Raw genomic sequence first — 20664 nt, forward strand, 5'->3', positions numbered from 1 at the left:
GTGTTGTTAGCAATTCAAGAGCCTGCAATCTAAGCACTCGTGTTACCTTGTATGGGTAATGAATTCTTTTATAAATGATGGGTCAGTTCCATTGAAAACATTAAAAATGATTAGATGATCATCATCATCATCTCTTTCAGTCTTGTGAACTTACAGACGTCAGTCAGAAAGTTGCGTTAACTCATAAAAGACATCATTTTTTTCATTAGACATAAAGGAGCTCACAGAAAAAAATATTGTCTTCAGTTTGCTCTCAGTATATGGCTGGTTCGCATGACACTTCCCGCTTTTTGAGTCACCTGGTCCAACAGGTTGGGGGTTGTGGAAGGGTTAACGCCCTTCAGTAAAACTCAAATTGTTACAGAAACACAGGCAGACAAATCAAATCCTTTTTTTAGCTTGATTGACTGAAGAGTTTCTGCGATGATAGAATTTATGAAGGACAACAGACAAAGCCGAAAGGAATCTGCTGACCCGATGACATCAAACAAGCAGCTTTGAATTGTGATATACAGAGAAGTGATAAGACATGAAATGAGATAAAAAAAAAGTTAGCTCAGGATAGAGAAGTATGGAAACTGTTTGTCTGTGGCCTATACCCTGACCCAGGGTGAAAAAGACAATGATGATGATGATGACAGTGGTTCTTAGTATTCATAGAAAAAATTCCCTCATAAGCTTGAAAAAATATTTTTAAAGGAAAAAATAACAAAAAATAAAAAATATAAACCCCAACTCATGATAAACATTCGTGAACTATAAATAATGTTCATTATTTAAGTTTAAGAGTAAGTACAGATGGAACTGCAAGATTTAAACCTGATAATAAAATTCATAGAACATTAAATCAGCGATAGTTGTTTTAATATTTCTTTATTTCTTAAGCACACAAATACCTTTTCATTCTTCTCCTTAAGTACTCTTAGTTTTTCCACTTTTTCTGTAACAGTAATCACAGCAGCTTCAACATCATCAGCAACACTCTTAGCCTGGTAAATGATAGAAAATTACCAATTAATCAAAAATAAAATAACGCTTGCCAAGATTATAAGAAAATCATATTCAAGTGACTATAATATAATATGATTAAGTTTTGCAAATCTAACTGTCTCCAATGCGCTATCAAAGATATCTCATTTAACCCATTCTCTAAACAAATATTACATTCAAATTCATATGAAGTTTATCTCCATAAATCATCATTAGGCTCTAAGATCATTAAAATATTCATTTCTCCTCTTTGAATGCATATAATCAATAAGATAAAGCGAGTTAAATGATTTCATGAACATAGACAGTGTTGTTTAACACAAAGAGTATTTTACATCTGTCTCAGATTGGGGAAAATGTTTGTAAAAGTGTCACTGTGTGGCAGGCGTTCACACTTAGTCTTGAGGTCAATTCAAGTCATGAACATAGCAGCATAAAGCTCACAAAAGGTATTGATAAACAATTGTTTAAACTTAAAGATTTATTATTCCATTTCACAACTTGTGGCATAAATTTATTTAAAAACTAGGTAATTATATTTGAAATATAAAAACTGGAAATGAGTTCCATCTTAAGCCAGCTATTAAAGGACTATCATTACGTAACCGTGGTGAATACTCTACCTTTCCTTTCTTCTTTGCAGACTCACTCTTGACCTTTTCAATTTCAGCAGCATCAGAGTTAATACGAGCTTGTAATACTGTCCTGGTATGGATCTCATCTTTTACTTGTCTTCGAAGAGTTTCAGCTGTTTGCTATTAATAGAACAAAATAGTTTAAACTTCTTATAGAATAGAATAGATGGTATCGACGTCGCTTGATTAGGCCACTGGTCTGTCGCCGAGTCTTTATATCTCTAAACTGCAAGCATTTTTTTCACTGATGGAAGTTTGATCCGTCTGAGTCATATTGAATAACATAGTTGTTTTTTTTCTTAGAAATTGGCCAATATAATCATATCATCTTTGCAAAATCAGGAAACCATTATCTGAAATGTGACATATTCTCTCAATCCGCTACTATGTCGGCAAAACTGACGCTGAAAAATGAATTCAAATCTAGAATTATACAATTTGAGATAAACTTATATAATTTTAATGAAAAGAGTGGATAGAGTGTCTTTAATCTAAAAGAATTTGAATTAATTATTGATTTGGATTACTTTAACTTGTTAGCTCAATTATTTACATTGATTCATTGCAACATAACATCAGACCGCTAGTGGGCCACAAACAGCCTTTCCTTTTTTGTTGTTGTTGTTAAAAGACCTTTATGAAGTAACAAATACATTTTTATTATCAGTGGGAATAAAACTACTAAATACAATTTTACCTAATACGTCGGTTCAATAATTCTTGATATTAGAAATGAAAGAGTGTTAGGAATTGTTCTTACAGCTTCAGGACCTTAAATTTTGCTTATAAACAAACAAAAAACATCTCACGTCATCGTTCCAAATATATGTGATGTAAACTCATTAATACTACACTCAATATAACAACAGTGACACACTATGTTTAGGATCATACTCAAAAGGAAAACGTAACGATAACGGAGAAAAATTAGTCCAGTTCTGTGAACAGAGCAAACTTTTCATAACAAACAGTGCTTTCAATCACCCATCAAGACACCAGACAACATGGGTAGGACAAAGGAAAGACCAAACCCAAGACAAAATGATAACAATACACAACCAAATAGACTATATCATATGTCGACACTGCCATAAACACTACTCAACCAACTCGCGATCATACGGTGGTACACTGCTAACATCCGATCACAAACTTGTAAAAACGAATTTCAACATAAATGTGTACAGACAACGAAGACAGAAAGGTAAAACGGCAGTCAAAATATACACGGCAAAAATAGTAAATGAGCGAGAATGTCGCATTCATTACCAATATGAACTTAACTCAAGTCTATGGAAAATAAAGCAAAACAGTAATCCAAACAATGAATGGAAAGAGACGCAAGCGGCAATGAAATATGCGGGGGAAGAAAGTGCAGGCTCTATTAATACAACTAAGAACAAACCAAATCGAACGCCTAACATCGCTATTAACGATCTATCGCGGCAACAAAAAGAACTTAGGATCAGGATACAAAACACGAAAGACTCGGAAGAAATAATAAACCTGAAAACGGAACGAAACAAAATACTGCATTCAATTCGATCACTTACAATAAAACACAGAAACGAGGAATTAGACAAAAAAGTGGAAGACATAGAAAAGTCCAAAAATAACGCATCGTCTATGTTCAAAGCGACGAAATCTCTGAACCGAAAACCATTCGAGAACCCAAAGCTACAGGATAAATTTGGCAAACAGACAACAAATCCCAACGATATCCTTGACATTGTAACCGACCACTTCCAGCAGAAATTTCACAAACAAGTCTCACAAATATCGCCCTTCTCAGGAAACCCTAGAGACCTAAACAACCGCATCACAACAACTGAAGTTAGAAATAGCATAAAGTGCCTAAACAATAACAGATCCCCAGGCGAAGATGAAATTCCCGCTGAATTGCTGAAATGCGGTACCCTCTCCCTGGATCTGAGCATTGCAAACATAATGAACAAAACATTCTCAACACACAAAGACTGGGACATAAACAGCGGTGTCCTAATTACAATACAAAAACCAGGAAAAACGAAAGGACCCGTAAACAACCTGCGCCCAATAACATTACTGAATACCATAAGAAAAACACTGTCAACTATTGTCCTCAACAGAATTAGACCGAAAATAGAAAATTATCTATCACATAGCCAAAGCGGGTTTTGCCAAGACCGAAGCACATCGGACGTTGTATGAACACATAAATGATTGGCAGCAAAGGCACTCAAAGAAAACATATCCATAACAATAACCGGAATCGATATGTCCGCAGCCTTTGATACGATCGACAGAGGAAAACTTTTGGAGATATTAACAGAAATAGTAGACGAAGACGAGCTCCGAATAATCCGATTTCTCCTCAGCAACACAAAGATACAACCAAGGATATACGGGGCCACAAAACAGACGCAGTTCGAAAGTAACATCGGGACCCCCCAAGGAGATAGTCTGAGCCCGATTCTGTTCACAATATACTTAGAACACGCTCTGAAAGAAGTTCGAAAAGTCATTCCAAAACCAACGACTCATATTGAGAATGCAATCCCTAGAGAAATCACCTATGCAGATGATGTCGATTTTATTGGATCAACACCAGCAAATATAGACATCATACAAAATACCCTCATGAAATATAACCTCCAAGTCAATGCCAATAAAACCGAATTTACAACAATATCGAGGAACAAAGAGGAATGGAAAAGAACAAAGAAAGTCGGCTCACTAATTGGAGACACCGAGGATGTACAAAGAAGAAAACAGCTATCAAACGCCGCACTCAGTAAACTCACCAATGTATGGATTAGAGGTGACAAAATAAAGAGAAAAACCAAACTGAAACTGTACCATGCTCTTGTAAAACCGGTACTTCTGTATAACTGCGGCACTTGGGCGTTGACAAAATCCGAAGAAGAACATCTGGATGCCTTCCATCGCACACAGCTAAGAAGGGTACTGGACATCAAATACCCCAAAAAGATCTCAAATGAATCACTCTATAAGATCACAAAAGAAAGACCAATCTCCCTTGACATTTTACAACAACGATGGCAACTTTTCGGTCACATACTACGCAGGGACAAAAACATACCAGCAAACCAAGCCATGTCGGGATACTTCCAAAAACACGGGAACCTTTTCAGAGGAAGACCGATCACAACACTCCCCGTGATCCTAAACAAAAACCTCACAACACTTGGACAAAGCATTAGTCTCATAACGGCAGGGGACCTTGAAAATCTGAGAACCCTAGCAGAGGACCGGCAATATTGGAGACACCTCACACAGGAAATACTGGAAACAGCCAAGGCGACCCGATCTTTCGGTCGAGACGCGAAAGGCATCTAAAGTAAGTAATATAACAATGTCTATTTGAAATAGCATGCCATTTAATTAAAAGACTAACTTTGAGTGTTTCTTCTGTCCTATAAGCCTTATCCTCTTCAGACTGTAGCTGATCACGGATGTGGTGATTGATTGTGGAAATTCGGTGGTGTTCTTCCATTGTGTGGTGTAACATCGAGGCTGTCCTCTCTATCTCTCTGTTTATCCTGTTTATATTCTTTTCATCTGCAATCTTTTGTCGTTCGCTGAAAAACAATAGAAAAATGCATAAATGAATCATCTTTTTATAAGACACAATAATGATAAAAAAAAGCAAGCAAATCAGTATTAAAAAATGACCTCTTGCTTTTCCTCTGCGTTTGAAAACATTTCTTACTATTTACCAACTTAGATATTAAAATGGTTGACAGACTGTAATTTCTAAAGAAAGAGGTGTAAACTGAAATGAGGTGCTCATCAAATCTAATCATTTCATGGTTTATTTTTTCACAATCACAATCCTAGTTTTCCACTTCAATTCTGGGTTTAAAAACCGTATAACCAAATTATTTATATAATTTTAATGTCTCTATTCAAAATGATTCACTTCACTTCAACGATCAAAGCATTTAGATTTGTGACCACTTAAAAAAAAAAATTAGCTTTTTGATGAAGGGAAAAAGTATTGGATAATTCTCACCATGTCTTTATTTTTTCCTCACAATCCTCAATTTCCACGCTTAGTTCTTGGTTCTTCCTACTGACGACTCTCAGTTTACCCTCCAGAGCTTTGAATTGTTTGGATAAGTCTTGAAGTTTCTGGCTGTGGCGTTTTTTCTGCACCACAAAAGAAGTTACAAATCGCCATCTCAATGAACCAAAATAAAATGCTTATGACTTATTCTTTTTCATAATTCGGGTCAAATAGTTTTTCTGACACTTGGATCTTAAAATACACCTCGAATTCAAATCAAGATATATAATTAGTTTTAAAAATATTTATTCTATGGAAGGTGGCGTTATTTTTTTTCTAGTTTAAGTAAAAACGCTGTCGCCATAAATCGCAACATAAGCTATTCCCATATTATAATTAATTAAGACATCAACCTCATCATAATCATCATCATCATCATCCTCATCACCATCATCATCAATGTCATTAAAGTTATAGAATCATTAAAAAGGAACATGTCGAAAAGCCAAATGCAACGGTAGTGCAAGAAAAGACTGATAATCATTTTATAATGAAAACATTTTAAAAAATCGCCTCTCTTCCTTTTTAATAAAAATATAATTTTCAGTTTTCACTTACATTTATATTCAGTTTTTGTTCCAGTTCATCATTTTGGTTTTCAAGTTGTCTGAAGTTGAATTCTGCCTCAGTTATTTTGGCTTGCAAATCACGAACCTGAAAAAAAAAAAAAAGGAAATCCAGTTTTTTGGTATGGTTTGGTCAAATTTTCTCATTGACTTACTCTTAGTTTTGACATAAAATCAAAGACGTTTTAAAATGCTTAACAGCTGACACAATTATGACTAGACCAAAATATAGTGATTGTATTTGAATTATTTCAAATGCACATCAAATTGAAGACGCAGAGTTTGGACCCGTGTAAACCTCAGTGATAGGCATCTTTCATAGAGCTGTGATTTTAAAAAATCTCTTTAGATAAATTAAAGCTATTTTTTTATTTTTTTTTATTTTTGTTTTTGTTTGTGCATTTAGAAGATGCAAGTCTCAGCTTTGCTCTATAATAGTAGTTTTTTATGGTGTAAATTATAAACATAACATTATTCATATTAATAATAATAATAATAATAATAATAATAATAATAATAATAATAATAATAATAATAATAATAATGATAATAATAATAATAATAATAATAATAATAATAATAATAATAATAATAAACTTTATTCATCCTTTTCGAAAATTGTACAACAGACGTGGCAAAGAAAAGAGATGGATTAAAGGATTGACATTAAAAATACACAGAAATCAGCATTGAATGACCTATAAATACCTCAAAAGAAATTAAATAAGAATGCATCTATTACATGCAATATAGTGAATATTATATAGATATACAGATATAGATAATATGTAGGCTTTATAGAATAAAAATAAATTTGATACTTGATTTAAGAGTATATTTAGTATCCTAATCTCAATTATTTCACTGCAGATGTTTGGAAAATAAAAATGGTGTAGAAATAGATCAGTTAGTGAGTACATAATCATTATGCTAAAATTATCTATAAGAATCTATAAGAATAAAGTTATTGTTTGAGCAACATTTTTTGTTATCATCAATATTCATCCATAAGAGTAACAGCACACCTGTCTTCTTTGTTACCTTCAATAAGATTCTAAATTTGCTTTGAGAACGCCATTATATACTGAAGTTGAGCAAATTTAGGTTCATGAAATGAGTAAATGAAATGATAAAAAATAGTTGGACTTGTTTGATGGGAAAAAATTACACATGAAAAAAACAAAACAAGTGGTCAATATTTGTTTACCCTTCATATCAATTATCTAGGTCCGGTGATAACAAAATAAATGAAATATAAATGTCTGACACGTCTGCAAGTGTAACTTAGCCTGTCAGAAGTATTTGTCCTATGCGTCGTCAATGAGTTAATGAATGATTTTATTTTATTATTTATTCATTTACCCGACCCAAACATGGCTCAAGTCCTGATAATGCCCACCCCTGTTTTACCATTAAACCATTGCACTTAATGTTAAAATTTAACAATAGCTTTGTCGCAATTGTACAAAGAGAAGCAGCTATCATTGACCTTTTCCAGTAACTACAGAGGTTTTATGGTAAAAAGGGGGCTGGGCCCTATAGGAGGATGGACCTTATGTGGGAAAGTTACCATTTATCTGTTTTTGCACCAATATACAATGATATTCTTGATATTATTTCTTTTTCTTTTAATAAGGTGACAAATTAAACAATGCCAATCTTTTAAAAAGTACAAGGTATTAACTAATAGGATTTAAAATCATTTTTTTGGTTAAAGTTATTAGACAGTGAAAGATGTTGCAAGAGCTTGCAAAAAAAAGAACGCCCAACAAGAGAAATATGTACTTTATAAAGTAGACATTCTGCAGTTGGTAAGATAAATATTTGGAGCATTGCAGAATGCAATGAGCGTGATGCAAAATATGAAGATGTATAAATTTACATTGGAGATGGATAGGACAAACGGCGAGGAAACCTAAGGACAAAATCACAAGGACAGCCCTGCAATGGAATCCATCCGGAAAGAAGAAAAAAAGGAAGATCAAGGTCAATGTGGTGGAGCGATCTGGTAGAGCTAGAGAGGTCTGGGACGCGCTCATAGGAGATGGGAAGACTGGCCAACGGCAGAAGAGGATAAAGAGGATGGAAAAGTTTCATGGTAGGCCATACCCAATGTGGGATGAGGGCTAAAAAAGATAAATTTACATTTTTTATCTTTTTAGCAGGATAATTGATTAAGAATACCACATGTTTTAGGCTTTCCTTTGGTACAACCAGTAATGCTCAGTAAATAGTTTAATGTTCAAAATTTATCAAAACTTTCAAACCTTGGTGGCTTGCATTTCCTCAGCCGTCCTTGCATGTTCATTTTTGACCCTCAGGACCTTCAATTCTTGTTCATTACTTCCCAACTGATGATGGATGTCATTCACTTGGTGGACAAACGCACTGAACGTCATTTTAGCTTCTGTCAACTCCTCACTAGAAGAAATAATGATCTTCATTGTAATATAACATCATATAAATAAAGCATGACGTGACGTACATTATTTTTGACAAAAGGATATAATAAGGACAAAGCAATATGTAACATAAAAAGCTGGTTAGATTCAAAGCAGTTTAAAATTTCTTTATTGAGATTAAAAAAAAAAAATCTCTTCTCTTCTTCCATTAAGGCCAAAGCTTCAGGCTGAAGATTGTATGGCCGTCTTTTCAGTAACAGGGATTTTAGAGGGAAGTCGAAAGGCTTTGTTTACAAGTGGTTGGTAGGGAGTTCCAAAGTCGGATGGTAGAGGGGAAGAAAGAGTAAAGATGATGGTTTGTTCTTGAGTCGGGGATTTCAAAATTAAATGCTGAGTTTCTTGTTTTGTTGTTGTTCCATTTCAAGTGGCAAGTTGGAATTTTGAGTTTTCCCTTTTGTGCTTTGTGGAATACAAGGAGTTGTTGATGGAACGTCTTTCATGTAGCGGTTTCCATTGGAGATTGTTCATGAGCTGAGTTACGCTCATATCCCGCACATAGTTTCCACTGACTAATCTGGCTGTCCAACGTTGGACTTTTTCTAGCTCATTGATTTCTTGTGATGTGTGTGGGTTCCACATTGAGCTGCTATATTCCAGTATGCTGACATATGCTTCATAGCATTTCTTTTTCACAAATTGGTGGCAGTGGCGGATTTTTCTGTTGAGGAAGGCCATGGTTCTATTTGCCTTAGTAGCTATGTTGGCAATATGTTTCTTCCACTTCATATTACTATCCAGGGTCAGGCCGAGGTACTTTGCATTCTCCACATATTGTAGGACTTCGTTATGGATTTCATAGAGTCGATTATGTTTTTCTTTCTGATCGTCGCCCTGAGGACATGACACTTTTTGGGGTGGAATTCCATTTTCCATCTTGCCTCCCAGCACTGCAATTTATTTAGATCTTGCTGTAGTATGACAGTATCGCCCCCGTTTTTTATTTCTGTGTACAAGAGAACTTACAACTTACAACTACATTCAAGTATTGGAAAGAAAATAAAAGTAAAATAAAATTTCCACAGAATCTGGAATAAAGACATGGCTCAAAAGGACTATTACCACTGTTGCAATTGCTGCTATTAATATTACTCCTTCTTTACCTAATGACAGAGAGATTATCTCTAACTGTATCCAATTCCTTCTTTATGTGTCCTCTTTCAGTTTCAGCCTTGTTTATGGCCTCTGTAGATTTCATTTCGGTCTTAGCTTGCCTTTGTTTAGTTGTTACAAGTTCTTGGTCGGTCTGAAAATAGATGTCATTCATGAACACTATAAGTGGTATTATAATAAGTACGATTGCTTCTTAACATGGGCAAACTGAAATAAAGTCAAGGAAGCTTTCTTTTCCATCATCAAACTGTTCACAAAAAAGAAAACAAGTAGCTGGATCTCTTTAATCTAGCAAAAGTAAAGGCGACATGGAAAAAAAAAAACAGACTACACTACCATAGTATGTTGTTGATTCCGGACATTGCCCCATAATGAACGTAGTCCTTATGGTCTGGTTCAGATATCAAAATCATTTTCCTTTTTAAAAAAATATTCGTGAACATTTTCAACAAAATTTAAAATTTATATTGTATATTCATAGAGTCAAATTACTATATGATTTACAATACAAAACACTTTATGGCAAATAAGTATATAAACAAGTACCTTAAGTCTTCTAGAGATGAAAAGGGGAATTAGCCGTAATCTGAATCGTGCATATAATAAACGCTCTTTGCAAAAGAAAGAAATAACTATTTAGTACAAATAAAGCTGGCACGGAGTTCAGCTCCACTGTGTATTAATTGCTTTAATTTCTTTATAGAGTTTTCCCCAAATTACACACCTGTACAAATGTGAGATCAGATAAAAATGTATAAATCAGTGAGTGATTGACAGCAAGAGAGCAAACTAGATAGATAGATATAGATAGATAGATAGATAGATAGATAGATAGATAGATAGATAGATAGATATTTTTTTTTTTGTTTGTTGCTTTAGGTCTCTTCCCACACAATTGAGGTTATATGAGAGACCGCTGAAACAAAAAAAACAAGCAATCTAACAAAAATAGTACAAATGTAAATCAAAATCATAACCTAAAAATATCATAAGCTAAATTACAAATAACCAAGAACAAACAGGCAGAAGATTTACAGATAAAAAAATATCCCCTGTCAAAAATACAATCACAAACCAAAGAAGCAGGATAGGCTAGTAAAGAGAAGAAGAAACGACATCACTATCGGATCGTACACCCATGCGAACATCATAGGTATATGATTCAAGGGTGATGCTCCCATCCAACCACCCGCAGATAGATAGATAGATAGATAGATAGATTAGATAGATAGATAGATAGATAGATAGATAGATAGATAGATAGATAGATAGATAGATAGATAGATAGATAGATAGATAGATAGATAGATAGATAGATAGATAGATAGATAGATAGATAGACATATATAAATATATAGATGGATATTGAGAGAGAGAGAGAGAGAGAGAGAGAGAGAGAGAGAGAGAGAGAGAGAGAGAGAGAGAGAGAGAGAGTTCCTTCACTGCATATAAATCTTTAATTCTTAAATTTGATCCAAAACATGACAAGATGATCATTTTAAATTATCTTTTCCTAGAATATTTTTGTATTTCATCTCGCACTTATTAAACATCAATTAATATACCCCTTTGGTTTTGAGGAAAAACTGATTTTACTGAAATGTAATATCAAAAATATTACTTGGCATCACTATTATCCTGTGTAAAGAAAAATGTAGCAGTTCAATAATATTTTTTTTCATGGTACGCATCCGGTTTTACTGAAAATAGATTTTGAGACGTAAAGAGATACTCAACAAAATGATAATTCGATCAAATGTCTAAATTCAAGAGCCAATTGTATAAAAAAGATAACATTTTGATAAGAAATATTATGTTATGAACTCCTGCATTCAATTTTTTTTAATGTTCCCAATTCGCTCTTCAGGTTGTGTAGCAGCATTGGGAACTTGTTTAAAATCACTAACACTGGAGGAGTTCAAGAATCTTATATTGTTGGGTTTCTAATAATTTCTATCGCTTCGTCAGCTTACCTCTCCCTGTGCTTTCCGTATTTTCTCCATCGCCTCAACTTCAAGAACCAGCTTTTCTTGCACAAGGGGGCTTTTTATTGAAATAGAAGAAAGAACTAAATAAGGGAAAGATGCTGAGATAACTTTACAAATTGTTGTATATTTTCATGAAGAAATACCACTTTCTAAAATGAAAATGTTTTTTTCACATCAAAAATATTAACATTGCTGCTTTGGAACAGAACCAGGCAGCTAATATTGTTATAAAAGAACGTTGAATCAATGGGGATCTTACACAGAGATGACTAACTCTTATCTCTTTTTTGTATCAATATGAGGAGTTAAAAGTATCAACTTATAAGTCTGTCAGCATGAATTTGTCAAAAAAGAAACTGAAAAAGGGTAGTAAGAAATAGATATCTGGAGTGATACGTATTATTCAATTAATTCAAATTCAATATTATTGGACTTTTGGGATGCGCACCATAATAACTAAAGTCATTCATTGGTGGTAAAACAGATGCCTTCATCAGGTTTTTAAGATGACCCCTAACCACCCAACGTTTCCTTTCGTTTTGCTATTACCACAGATTTGCATTCATGGCCCCAGGTCTTTTTGCATCAAATCAATTCAGATGCAATTAGGTTTCCTCATGGAAAACGGAACAGGGATGAATTAACATTTTTGTACAATGGATGAAATAATCTTATAGAAATGCAAATAAATCAATACCAAATCACGTCAAGAAAAACACAAACCAGGCAGTCAAGTATCGAGCTTTTAATATTCCTCTATCTAATGTTGACTGTCATTTCCATTTTTATTCCCCAAATATGTTGTGCCTATTGAACAACCTCCATGCTAGTTTATATAAAGCTTGCAAGTAAAGTTCACTACTTTAAATATGCATTACATGCTTCCAGGAAACTACTACAATTAAAATTTTTCTTTTGATATGCACATTGGTAGTGATATTCATTCTGACTAATTCAGTAAATTTATTTGAAAAATTTGAAGAAGAGGAGGAATGCAGTGACAAATATGAAATCAACATGCTATCGCAAAGCATCAACTTTGGAAAAATATTTTGAAATTTAAAAAATAATAATTATGGACTGTTACAGGTGCTGGACATTCTGGTTCATATTTTTCAAGAAATCCTTACACATGCTGTTTCACGAAGGCAATCTCTTCTTTCAGCTGGTTATTGAGCCTCTCAGCAATAGCAAATCTATTTTGAGCCTTAGCTTCATTACGAGTGGTGTATGACACATGCCACTGTAGTTCATTCACATCCACGATACAAGCTTCATGCTCTGTCAAGACAGTTAAAGAGATAATAACAACAACAATATGATGATGATGATGATGATGATGATGATGATGATGATGATGATGATGGTGGTGGTTATGATGATGATGATATTGATAATAATAAAAATAATAATAATAATAATAATAATAATAATAATAATAATAATAATAATAATAATAACAATAATAATAATAATAATAATAATAATAATAATAATAATAATAATAATAATAATAATAATAATAATAATAATAATAATAGTTATAATTATGATAGTGACAACAATGGAAATATCAGTAACGAATAATAACGATAAAAATAACCACAATACAATCTCTACGCTCAAGAAAAAAAATCAGCGTCTTCACACAGATTTGTGTTCACCAAGTTTCGAGCAATATCATTGCAACATAAGTTGACTCACACAATTATATAATTAAATTTAACAGGCAACAAGTACAGTTCAAAATAAAAAATGGATTCCTTGTGAGACGCATGTGAAAAATTTAATCAACGTAAAGTGTATTTTAAGAATAAGTTCTACTCAAAACATTTTCCAAAAACAACAGGTAAACAAATTTAAAGAAAGTATGGATGAATAAAAATACAAGCTCTTAGCAAAATGATGACAAACCTCTTTGAACTAATGAAGGTAGCTCCCTCAGTTTCCTTAACTCTAGGTCATCAATTTTGCCTTTAAGAGCCTGCGCTTTTGATATTTCCTCCATGTATTTTTCATAAGCTTCTTGGCGCTCTGAATCAAGTCGGGCAAGAAGAGTCATCACTTCATCAATCACATCTTGTGCACCCAGGTACGGAACATCTTCCTCTTCTATTTCTTCTTTGGCTGAAGTAAAAATATCAACTCAAGGTTCTTTGGCTAATATTACAATATATTGTTCAAAATGAAAGAATTAAATCAAATTACCAAAATTTGTAAACATTACATTTGAGCATTGAAGTGTTTTCCAAAATACTGATGTGCTCTCTTTACAATGGTTCTCATTTGCTGTTTGATTTTTGACAAAGAATAAATAGATGTCAGATTACTTTAGCGATGCATTAATATTTTTCATTATGAATATTTTAAAAATCCAAACAAGAGCAAAACAATATCATACCATGATCGTTTGGAATTTAATATCAGAGTGTAGGCATATCGAATATTATCCTTCAAAAAAATGACCTCACTGCAATACAAAGCCTATATTTTGATTTGCTAAAGCAATTATTGTCTTGCAGTTATAATTGTAAGAATCAAACAAAATCTGGCAAATTGAAATAAATAAGTCACTTCCAACTAACTTCTTTACACAATAAAACACAATAAAGCATGGTAAGACCATAGAAATGCTAAAATACGATATCAAATGGTTTGGAATCTAAATAATATCCAATTTCATAAAAACTTGAAATATGGAAATTGTGTTAAATGAAATGGAAATTTGGTTCCAAATAGTGTGCTGGGACGATAAAATTCCGTATTGTGAAGCACTTTAAGTATGACAAAATAATATTAATGCTCATGATGAATGAGCTTTATTAAATCTTTTCATATAAAAAAAAAATAATACAGTATCTTGAACTTGCATCGTGTAACAGTAATAATCCACGTAATGTATTCATAAACCAATAAAATGGATGGAGGTCATACAATATTATAGATATTTTATTGCTATTAATATTATTTGTGAGCTAGCCATGGGCAATTTACCTTCACTTATGGCCCCTTTCCCAGTAATTGATAGGCGTGTGGAGGCAGATGACATTGTAGAAGATGACAGTCTGGATGCAGAACTTGGTTTGTAAGACACAGAGTCATGGGCACTGAGCTGAGTCTCTGTTGGAACATCTTGAAATCTAAGCTGCTTTTGTACACCTGAGGGATTCATTTTAAGAATGCTATAATCATAATATAAAGAGAATTTTCACTTCATCATCTCAAAATGTTTTTTTTTTTTTAACGAGATGGATGTAGGTAATTGGCCATTGACAAAAGTACGTTTTGAGTACTCGTTTAGATCAGTTTCATAAAATTATCTTTGTGATATCATTTTGGGTAGTTTTCCATACAGCAGAAATTGACTAACTAGCATTCAGCAACATTTTAACTCATTTTTTTCTATAAACATCTATTTTGAATACCGAAACAAGATGGAAAAAGAGGGAGGACCAGATAGCAAATGGAAGTCACCATTCACACTATATGAACGTCGTGGCTTTTTTCTTTTTCTTTTTTTTTTTATTTCAGTGATGACAGTATCTAAAATCATTGGCAGATAATATAACAAAGTCAACAATATTGATGATGATGACAATGGTGTTGATGGTGATAATGTCGATGAAAATGATGACGATGATGATGGTGAGGATAAGGAGAAGGATCATAATGAAGATGATGACGATGATACATATGATGGTAATGATGATGATGATGATGATGATGATGATGATGAAGATGATGGTGATAACGGAGAAGATCACAAATTACACTTTACATAGCTGGAACGAGACAATTAAATTTAAATTTTCTTTCTTTTTTTTTTTTTAGCTCTATATAAAAGTCCAATGGTTTTAGTTTTTTGTTTGTTTGTATTTTTTTAAAAATTGTGAACATTTTAGAGGGGGACCTTTGCTTGGGTTTGCTGGTACTTTTAAGTAATGTCCAAAATTAGGCATATCGGTGGATTACTCGTGGAAACATCTGTTCCCAATTTGAACCAGGCCCTCTTGTCTTGCTTTTCCTTTGGTGCTTCAGATCTATGTTTCTCTCTATTATCCTTCTTTTTACTGGTGCTGAAATGACCTATTAGTAATAGTGTCGCAAGCACCAATTAAATCTCTATACCCCCCCCCCCCCCCCCCCCCCCCCCCCCAATGAAAAAAAACAAAACAAGCAACAAAATAGATTGTTCGTAGAATATTCCGTTCCCTTTTACAACCAGTCCCACTTTGTCTCATGTTTTCTTTAATGCTTTTAACTTCAGATCTACATCTTCCCCCCTATGATTCTCTTTTTATTGTTGCTGGAGGACCCAAAAGTGTTTAAGCATTGTAAAATCCCCAAAAACAAAACAACAACAAACAACAGCAACAGTTATTGAAAAGTTTTAAATTGTAGCTCTTTCTCCTTTCTCTTATCGAATCCATCAACTTAAGGAATGAAGTCTACGGTTTCAGGTCTACTGGGGTCATCAAGTTGCCCTCGTTATTGAGCATTAGAAAGGTAAAATCAACAAAATAAACCAGACGAATATATAAATACAGACCTATATTTTTCATTTATATGATTAATTACAAATAATTAGAACTGCGTCTGTTTTCAACCAACAAATTGATTGTTACAACTGAAAAATACTGCTATTGAGTTCATTGTTATTACCCGTAGTAACTGATAACAGCACCCAGATGGGAAGGGAAATTATTCTCATGTTTTAGATGACCTTTAAAGAAAAAAAACCCTTCAAGCAGCTCATCTTCCCTTCTACCATTGTTGGTTAAATCAACGTCATTTATAGCAAAACTGTCAAACAATGGCATACACTGCATTATTACATTCAATTACCTTTGACAGAACTATGGCGACTGCTCACTCTAGACTTTATATCCTCTGAGACACGCTTAAACCATTCATCAATGATGTTTTGAATTAGTTCAATGTGAGACACAGCCTTCTGTACATTTGTTGCCCTACTATTGGAAAGTTCACAGCTGTAAGACCGGTTCTTCAGTCGAGAAATTCTAGGCCAGTTACTTGGAAGTGGATAGACTTCATCTGATGATAAATGAGGCAAATTATTAATACTGATAACATTATTGATGGATGCGAGTATTAAGACAGAATATGTGTTAAACTGAATTGATATTTGACAATTTTCATTTGAACATCAGATGTTGCTTAAGTGTGCATGTGAGGGGGTCGATTTACAATAGACAACATAAAAAGGGTATCATAAGATTTGAGCAAACAAATATCCTAAAGATTATACAAAGGAACTTGATATCTGAAGCCTTTAGTTTCAGCGGTACACATTTAATGTTAAAATTAACCTATTTATTTTACAATAACATACTCCCATAAACAAGCCTACCTTTTGACTCTTCGGATTCTACCAAAGATTCACTTTCACCCTCCTTGCTTTCATCCTCTGCAAGTTGCAATGCTGAAGAAGAATTTACAGATGAAACTCAAAGATTTTAAAAAATAAAGTAAAATCTGATTTACAGAAATAGAAACAAACAAAATGCAATCCATGAAACTGACTAATTTTTATTAATAAAGTAAAACCTGTTTTAAAGAAATCGAAACAAACATAATGCAATCAGAAAACAAACAAAAAAACAAAGCAAAATAAAGTAAAATAAAAAGATTAACCACCTGTCAACCAAAACAAAACAGAACTAAAAAAATCATCTGCACATACTGTTGTAGATTTGGATCACAAAAGAGACAAAGGAGATTTTACTTTGAACATTCTTTCTAAAGCTTTAATCAACTTTTAACACAAGCAGGCATCTATAACAAAAAGAGAAAAACAAAACGTTAGATGTACAAGACACAAAATGTAACCAAAATCACCACACATACAACACTATTCGGAGGATAAAACTATACCTTTGACTTCTTTTGAATCTGATAAAAAAGATTCAAATGTTCCATTTCTCTGGCTTTCTTCAAGAATGTTGCCAACATTATCTGTACTTCCACTTTCCACTTGGTCAAGTGTGACAACCTTTGCTAAAGCCATCACTGAAGGTTTTATCAACAATCTAAATGAAATAATATAAAATATGTTCTGGTAAAATTGATTATTTTTAATGTATATACTATTAATGTTTGTCATTCATCTTTAAGAGAAATATAGTCAGTTCAACAAATGATTCCAACATGGAAGAGAGCTAGCTGTACAGCATTGCCAAATGCAGGAGTAGGAGAAAAAAACAGACAATAATGGCCCTTTTAGGCATACAGACTTTTAGTACATGGTCTGACTAACATAGATTAGATGCGGTGGATGTGGGTTAAAGTGAATCCATATAAGTCGACGAGAGAAGTTCTGTTTAGACGTACAGTTAATTGCTCCGTGTCAGATCTGGGACAACACACACATGCACACAAACATAAACACCACCACCATCACACCACCGCCACACACATACCACACAGACACGTGGACACAAATAAATGAGTGGATTTCACTCACTCAATAGAGAGAGACCACCTTCCATAGAGGGAGTTCAGTGAAAACTAATCACCCACGATGGTCCATCAACATGAAGACAGGAAAATGTCAGGCGGCTCCTGATATCAGGAGCTTGGGCGGACATCTGTTGGACCAGATCAATATTACTCGTTTACAAGGTCAGCTTTGATGAGTTTGGTCCATTATCCACATTTTGTAGAAATCCATCAGACCGTGTATGAAAAATCTGTATATCTAAATGGGCCATAAGAGATAACATCTGCGTCCCTTGCTACTATCGTTACTTTTTAGTTTACTATTGCATTAATAATGAAATGAGTACGTCATTTACAAAGGGAAAAAGAGGCAATTCATGGTGACCTATAGATAGGTTTTGCACATTCCGCTCCCTCTGTGTGGAATGCCTTTTCAGCAGACACTAGACACTGTAATTCCTTGTCCTCCTTTTAAGCCTGTCTTTGAAGACAGAGTGCTTCCTTTCAGTTTTTTAGTGAATGATATATATGATAGCATGTGCATATAAAAAACACACACGTATATATATATATATATATATATATATATATATATATATATATATAATATATAAATTAATTAAAAATTGATTATGGCCTTCCGCCACGACATCATAAGATATCATCGCCTGGGCATTCCATGACGGAATATATAGCTAATTCATCAAACAAGATGTCTGATGTCAACAGGAATCACCCATGTTGTCCAAGTAAGCATTCGAAACAATATTGTAGAAGTTGATTATAATTATACTTGAAATATTTTATAAAGAGCTCCTTTTATTAAAAAAAGTTAAGCACTATTATTTCATGGTTTCAGTAAGTACTCTGTATTCTGCTTTTATTATTACAGCACTCGCGCCGAATGACTCATCATGCAATGTTAGGAGCTCAACAAAAACTATCATAAATGGAGAAATCGATAAAAAAAGACATCGAGATTAGAATGAGGATTCATTACGGGGTGAATAAGAGTCTTTCATAGCAGGTGTAATCGATGCACATAGTTAGTTAGTTAGTTTTCCAGCGTATTAGGCGTTTTGTGCCTTTGCTGATCTTGGCATTCAGTTCATCGAGATAAAAGTCAATAAAAAGCCCTAACAGATCTTTTGACCTGTATCTATAATATATAAACTTTTTGATAAATTGAAGGCCCTAACCCTAACAGATCTTTTGACCTGTATATACGTCTAACCCTTTGATGGGATCTTAATGGCGGTTCAACTATGCTAAACATGTAATCTGCTAAGTGGCTATCTAAGCTATTTTTGAAGGCGTTGACACTTGGAGCATTGGTCACCGTTTCAGGGAGACTGTTCCAGCGGTCGATCACACGTTGATTAAAGTAGTGTTGCCTAAGCGATGTGTTACACCTTGGTTTATGCAGCTTGTAATTATGACCTCTGGTTCCATTGTTTGCAAACACGAAAAGTTTACTCTCGACTTGATACAAACTGTGTGTAAACTTGTATGTTTCAATCATATCACCTCGTACTCGTCTGTATGTCATGCTTGGAATTTCAATACGTTTCAGTCTATCCTCATATTGCTTATCTTTCAACCCAGGAATTACTTTTGTTGCTCTGCGAAGCACGCCTTCAATAAGTTTCTTAATATAATATATAATCTTTCTCAAATTGTGGTGACCATACTGAGTTACAGTATTACACATTACAGTATAGTACAGAGCCCATGTACAGACAGTATTGTCGTGCAGTTATTATCATTAGAGAGTGATTTCTATGCAGATAACTCATTCCATGAGCAAATTGATGGTGGCCCAACGCTGATTTGTTAGCATACGTAAATATGATAAGAATCAATATCCATACAACTTGCGTGCAGATAGTACTATCTATCTACTAGTACCTACACACGTTGATTACAAGTAAATCAATCATAGAATGGCTATTATACTTATATGAACTGGAGTGAAAACAAAAGATGAACTTCTCGATATCTGAAATACTGTACTGTAGCTAATGATAGAAATACAATTTAAAGTAAAACGTATCATGAATTAAACTAATTCAATACTAATAGTGGTATCTAGTAAAAAAGCCCAGTTGGCAGTGATTGATGCCAACGCTCAGATCCAGATCACATTCGCAAATGGGTGTTGGGTAAAGTTCATGTTCTTTTTCTCCTATGTAAGCTTATTGAATCAAAAGAAAGTTTAAGGTTAGAAAATTCTGACCCGTCAAATCCGTGAATGTATCATTGACTCGTTTTGTTTCTTCCATGCACTGAAACTGAAACGCAAAACAAAAAGGATTTAGGCGGCCATTTTGACGCTTCTCCGTTTCTACGGAAGGTTGTTTGCGGAAATCGCCGAAGTCGATCGCC

At 33.8% G+C, this 20664-nt stretch overlaps 1 protein-coding gene across 1 annotated transcript in view; it reads right to left on the reverse strand.

Moving 5' to 3' along the window:
• Positions 1-20648, reverse strand: part of LOC144968026 (coiled-coil domain-containing protein 178-like) — a 29713-nt gene extending 9065 nt beyond the window's left edge. The window contains exons 1-15 of the mRNA XM_078905981.1: positions 20516-20648; positions 17716-17870; positions 17192-17263; positions 16666-16875; positions 14815-14979; positions 13735-13947; positions 12951-13101; positions 11806-11875; positions 9823-9965; positions 8528-8681; positions 6253-6348; positions 5641-5777; positions 5023-5206; positions 1614-1745; positions 897-989 (exon numbers count right to left, since the gene is read on the reverse strand). Of these exons, the coding sequence (XP_078762107.1) occupies positions 897-989; positions 1614-1745; positions 5023-5206; positions 5641-5777; positions 6253-6348; positions 8528-8681; positions 9823-9965; positions 11806-11875; positions 12951-13101; positions 13735-13947; positions 14815-14979; positions 16666-16875; positions 17192-17263; positions 17716-17848 (1953 nt within the window). The 5' untranslated portion in view covers positions 17849-17870; positions 20516-20648. The remainder of the gene's footprint in view (positions 1-896; positions 990-1613; positions 1746-5022; positions 5207-5640; positions 5778-6252; positions 6349-8527; positions 8682-9822; positions 9966-11805; positions 11876-12950; positions 13102-13734; positions 13948-14814; positions 14980-16665; positions 16876-17191; positions 17264-17715; positions 17871-20515) is intronic.
• Positions 20649-20664: the final 16 nt, after the last annotated feature.

This window comes from Berghia stephanieae, chromosome 1 (assembly GCF_034508935.2).
Source record: "Berghia stephanieae isolate SIO BIC M18660-M18661 chromosome 1, UCSD_Bste_1.3, whole genome shotgun sequence".
Lineage (NCBI taxonomy): Eukaryota > Metazoa > Mollusca > Gastropoda > Nudibranchia > Aeolidiidae > Berghia > Berghia stephanieae.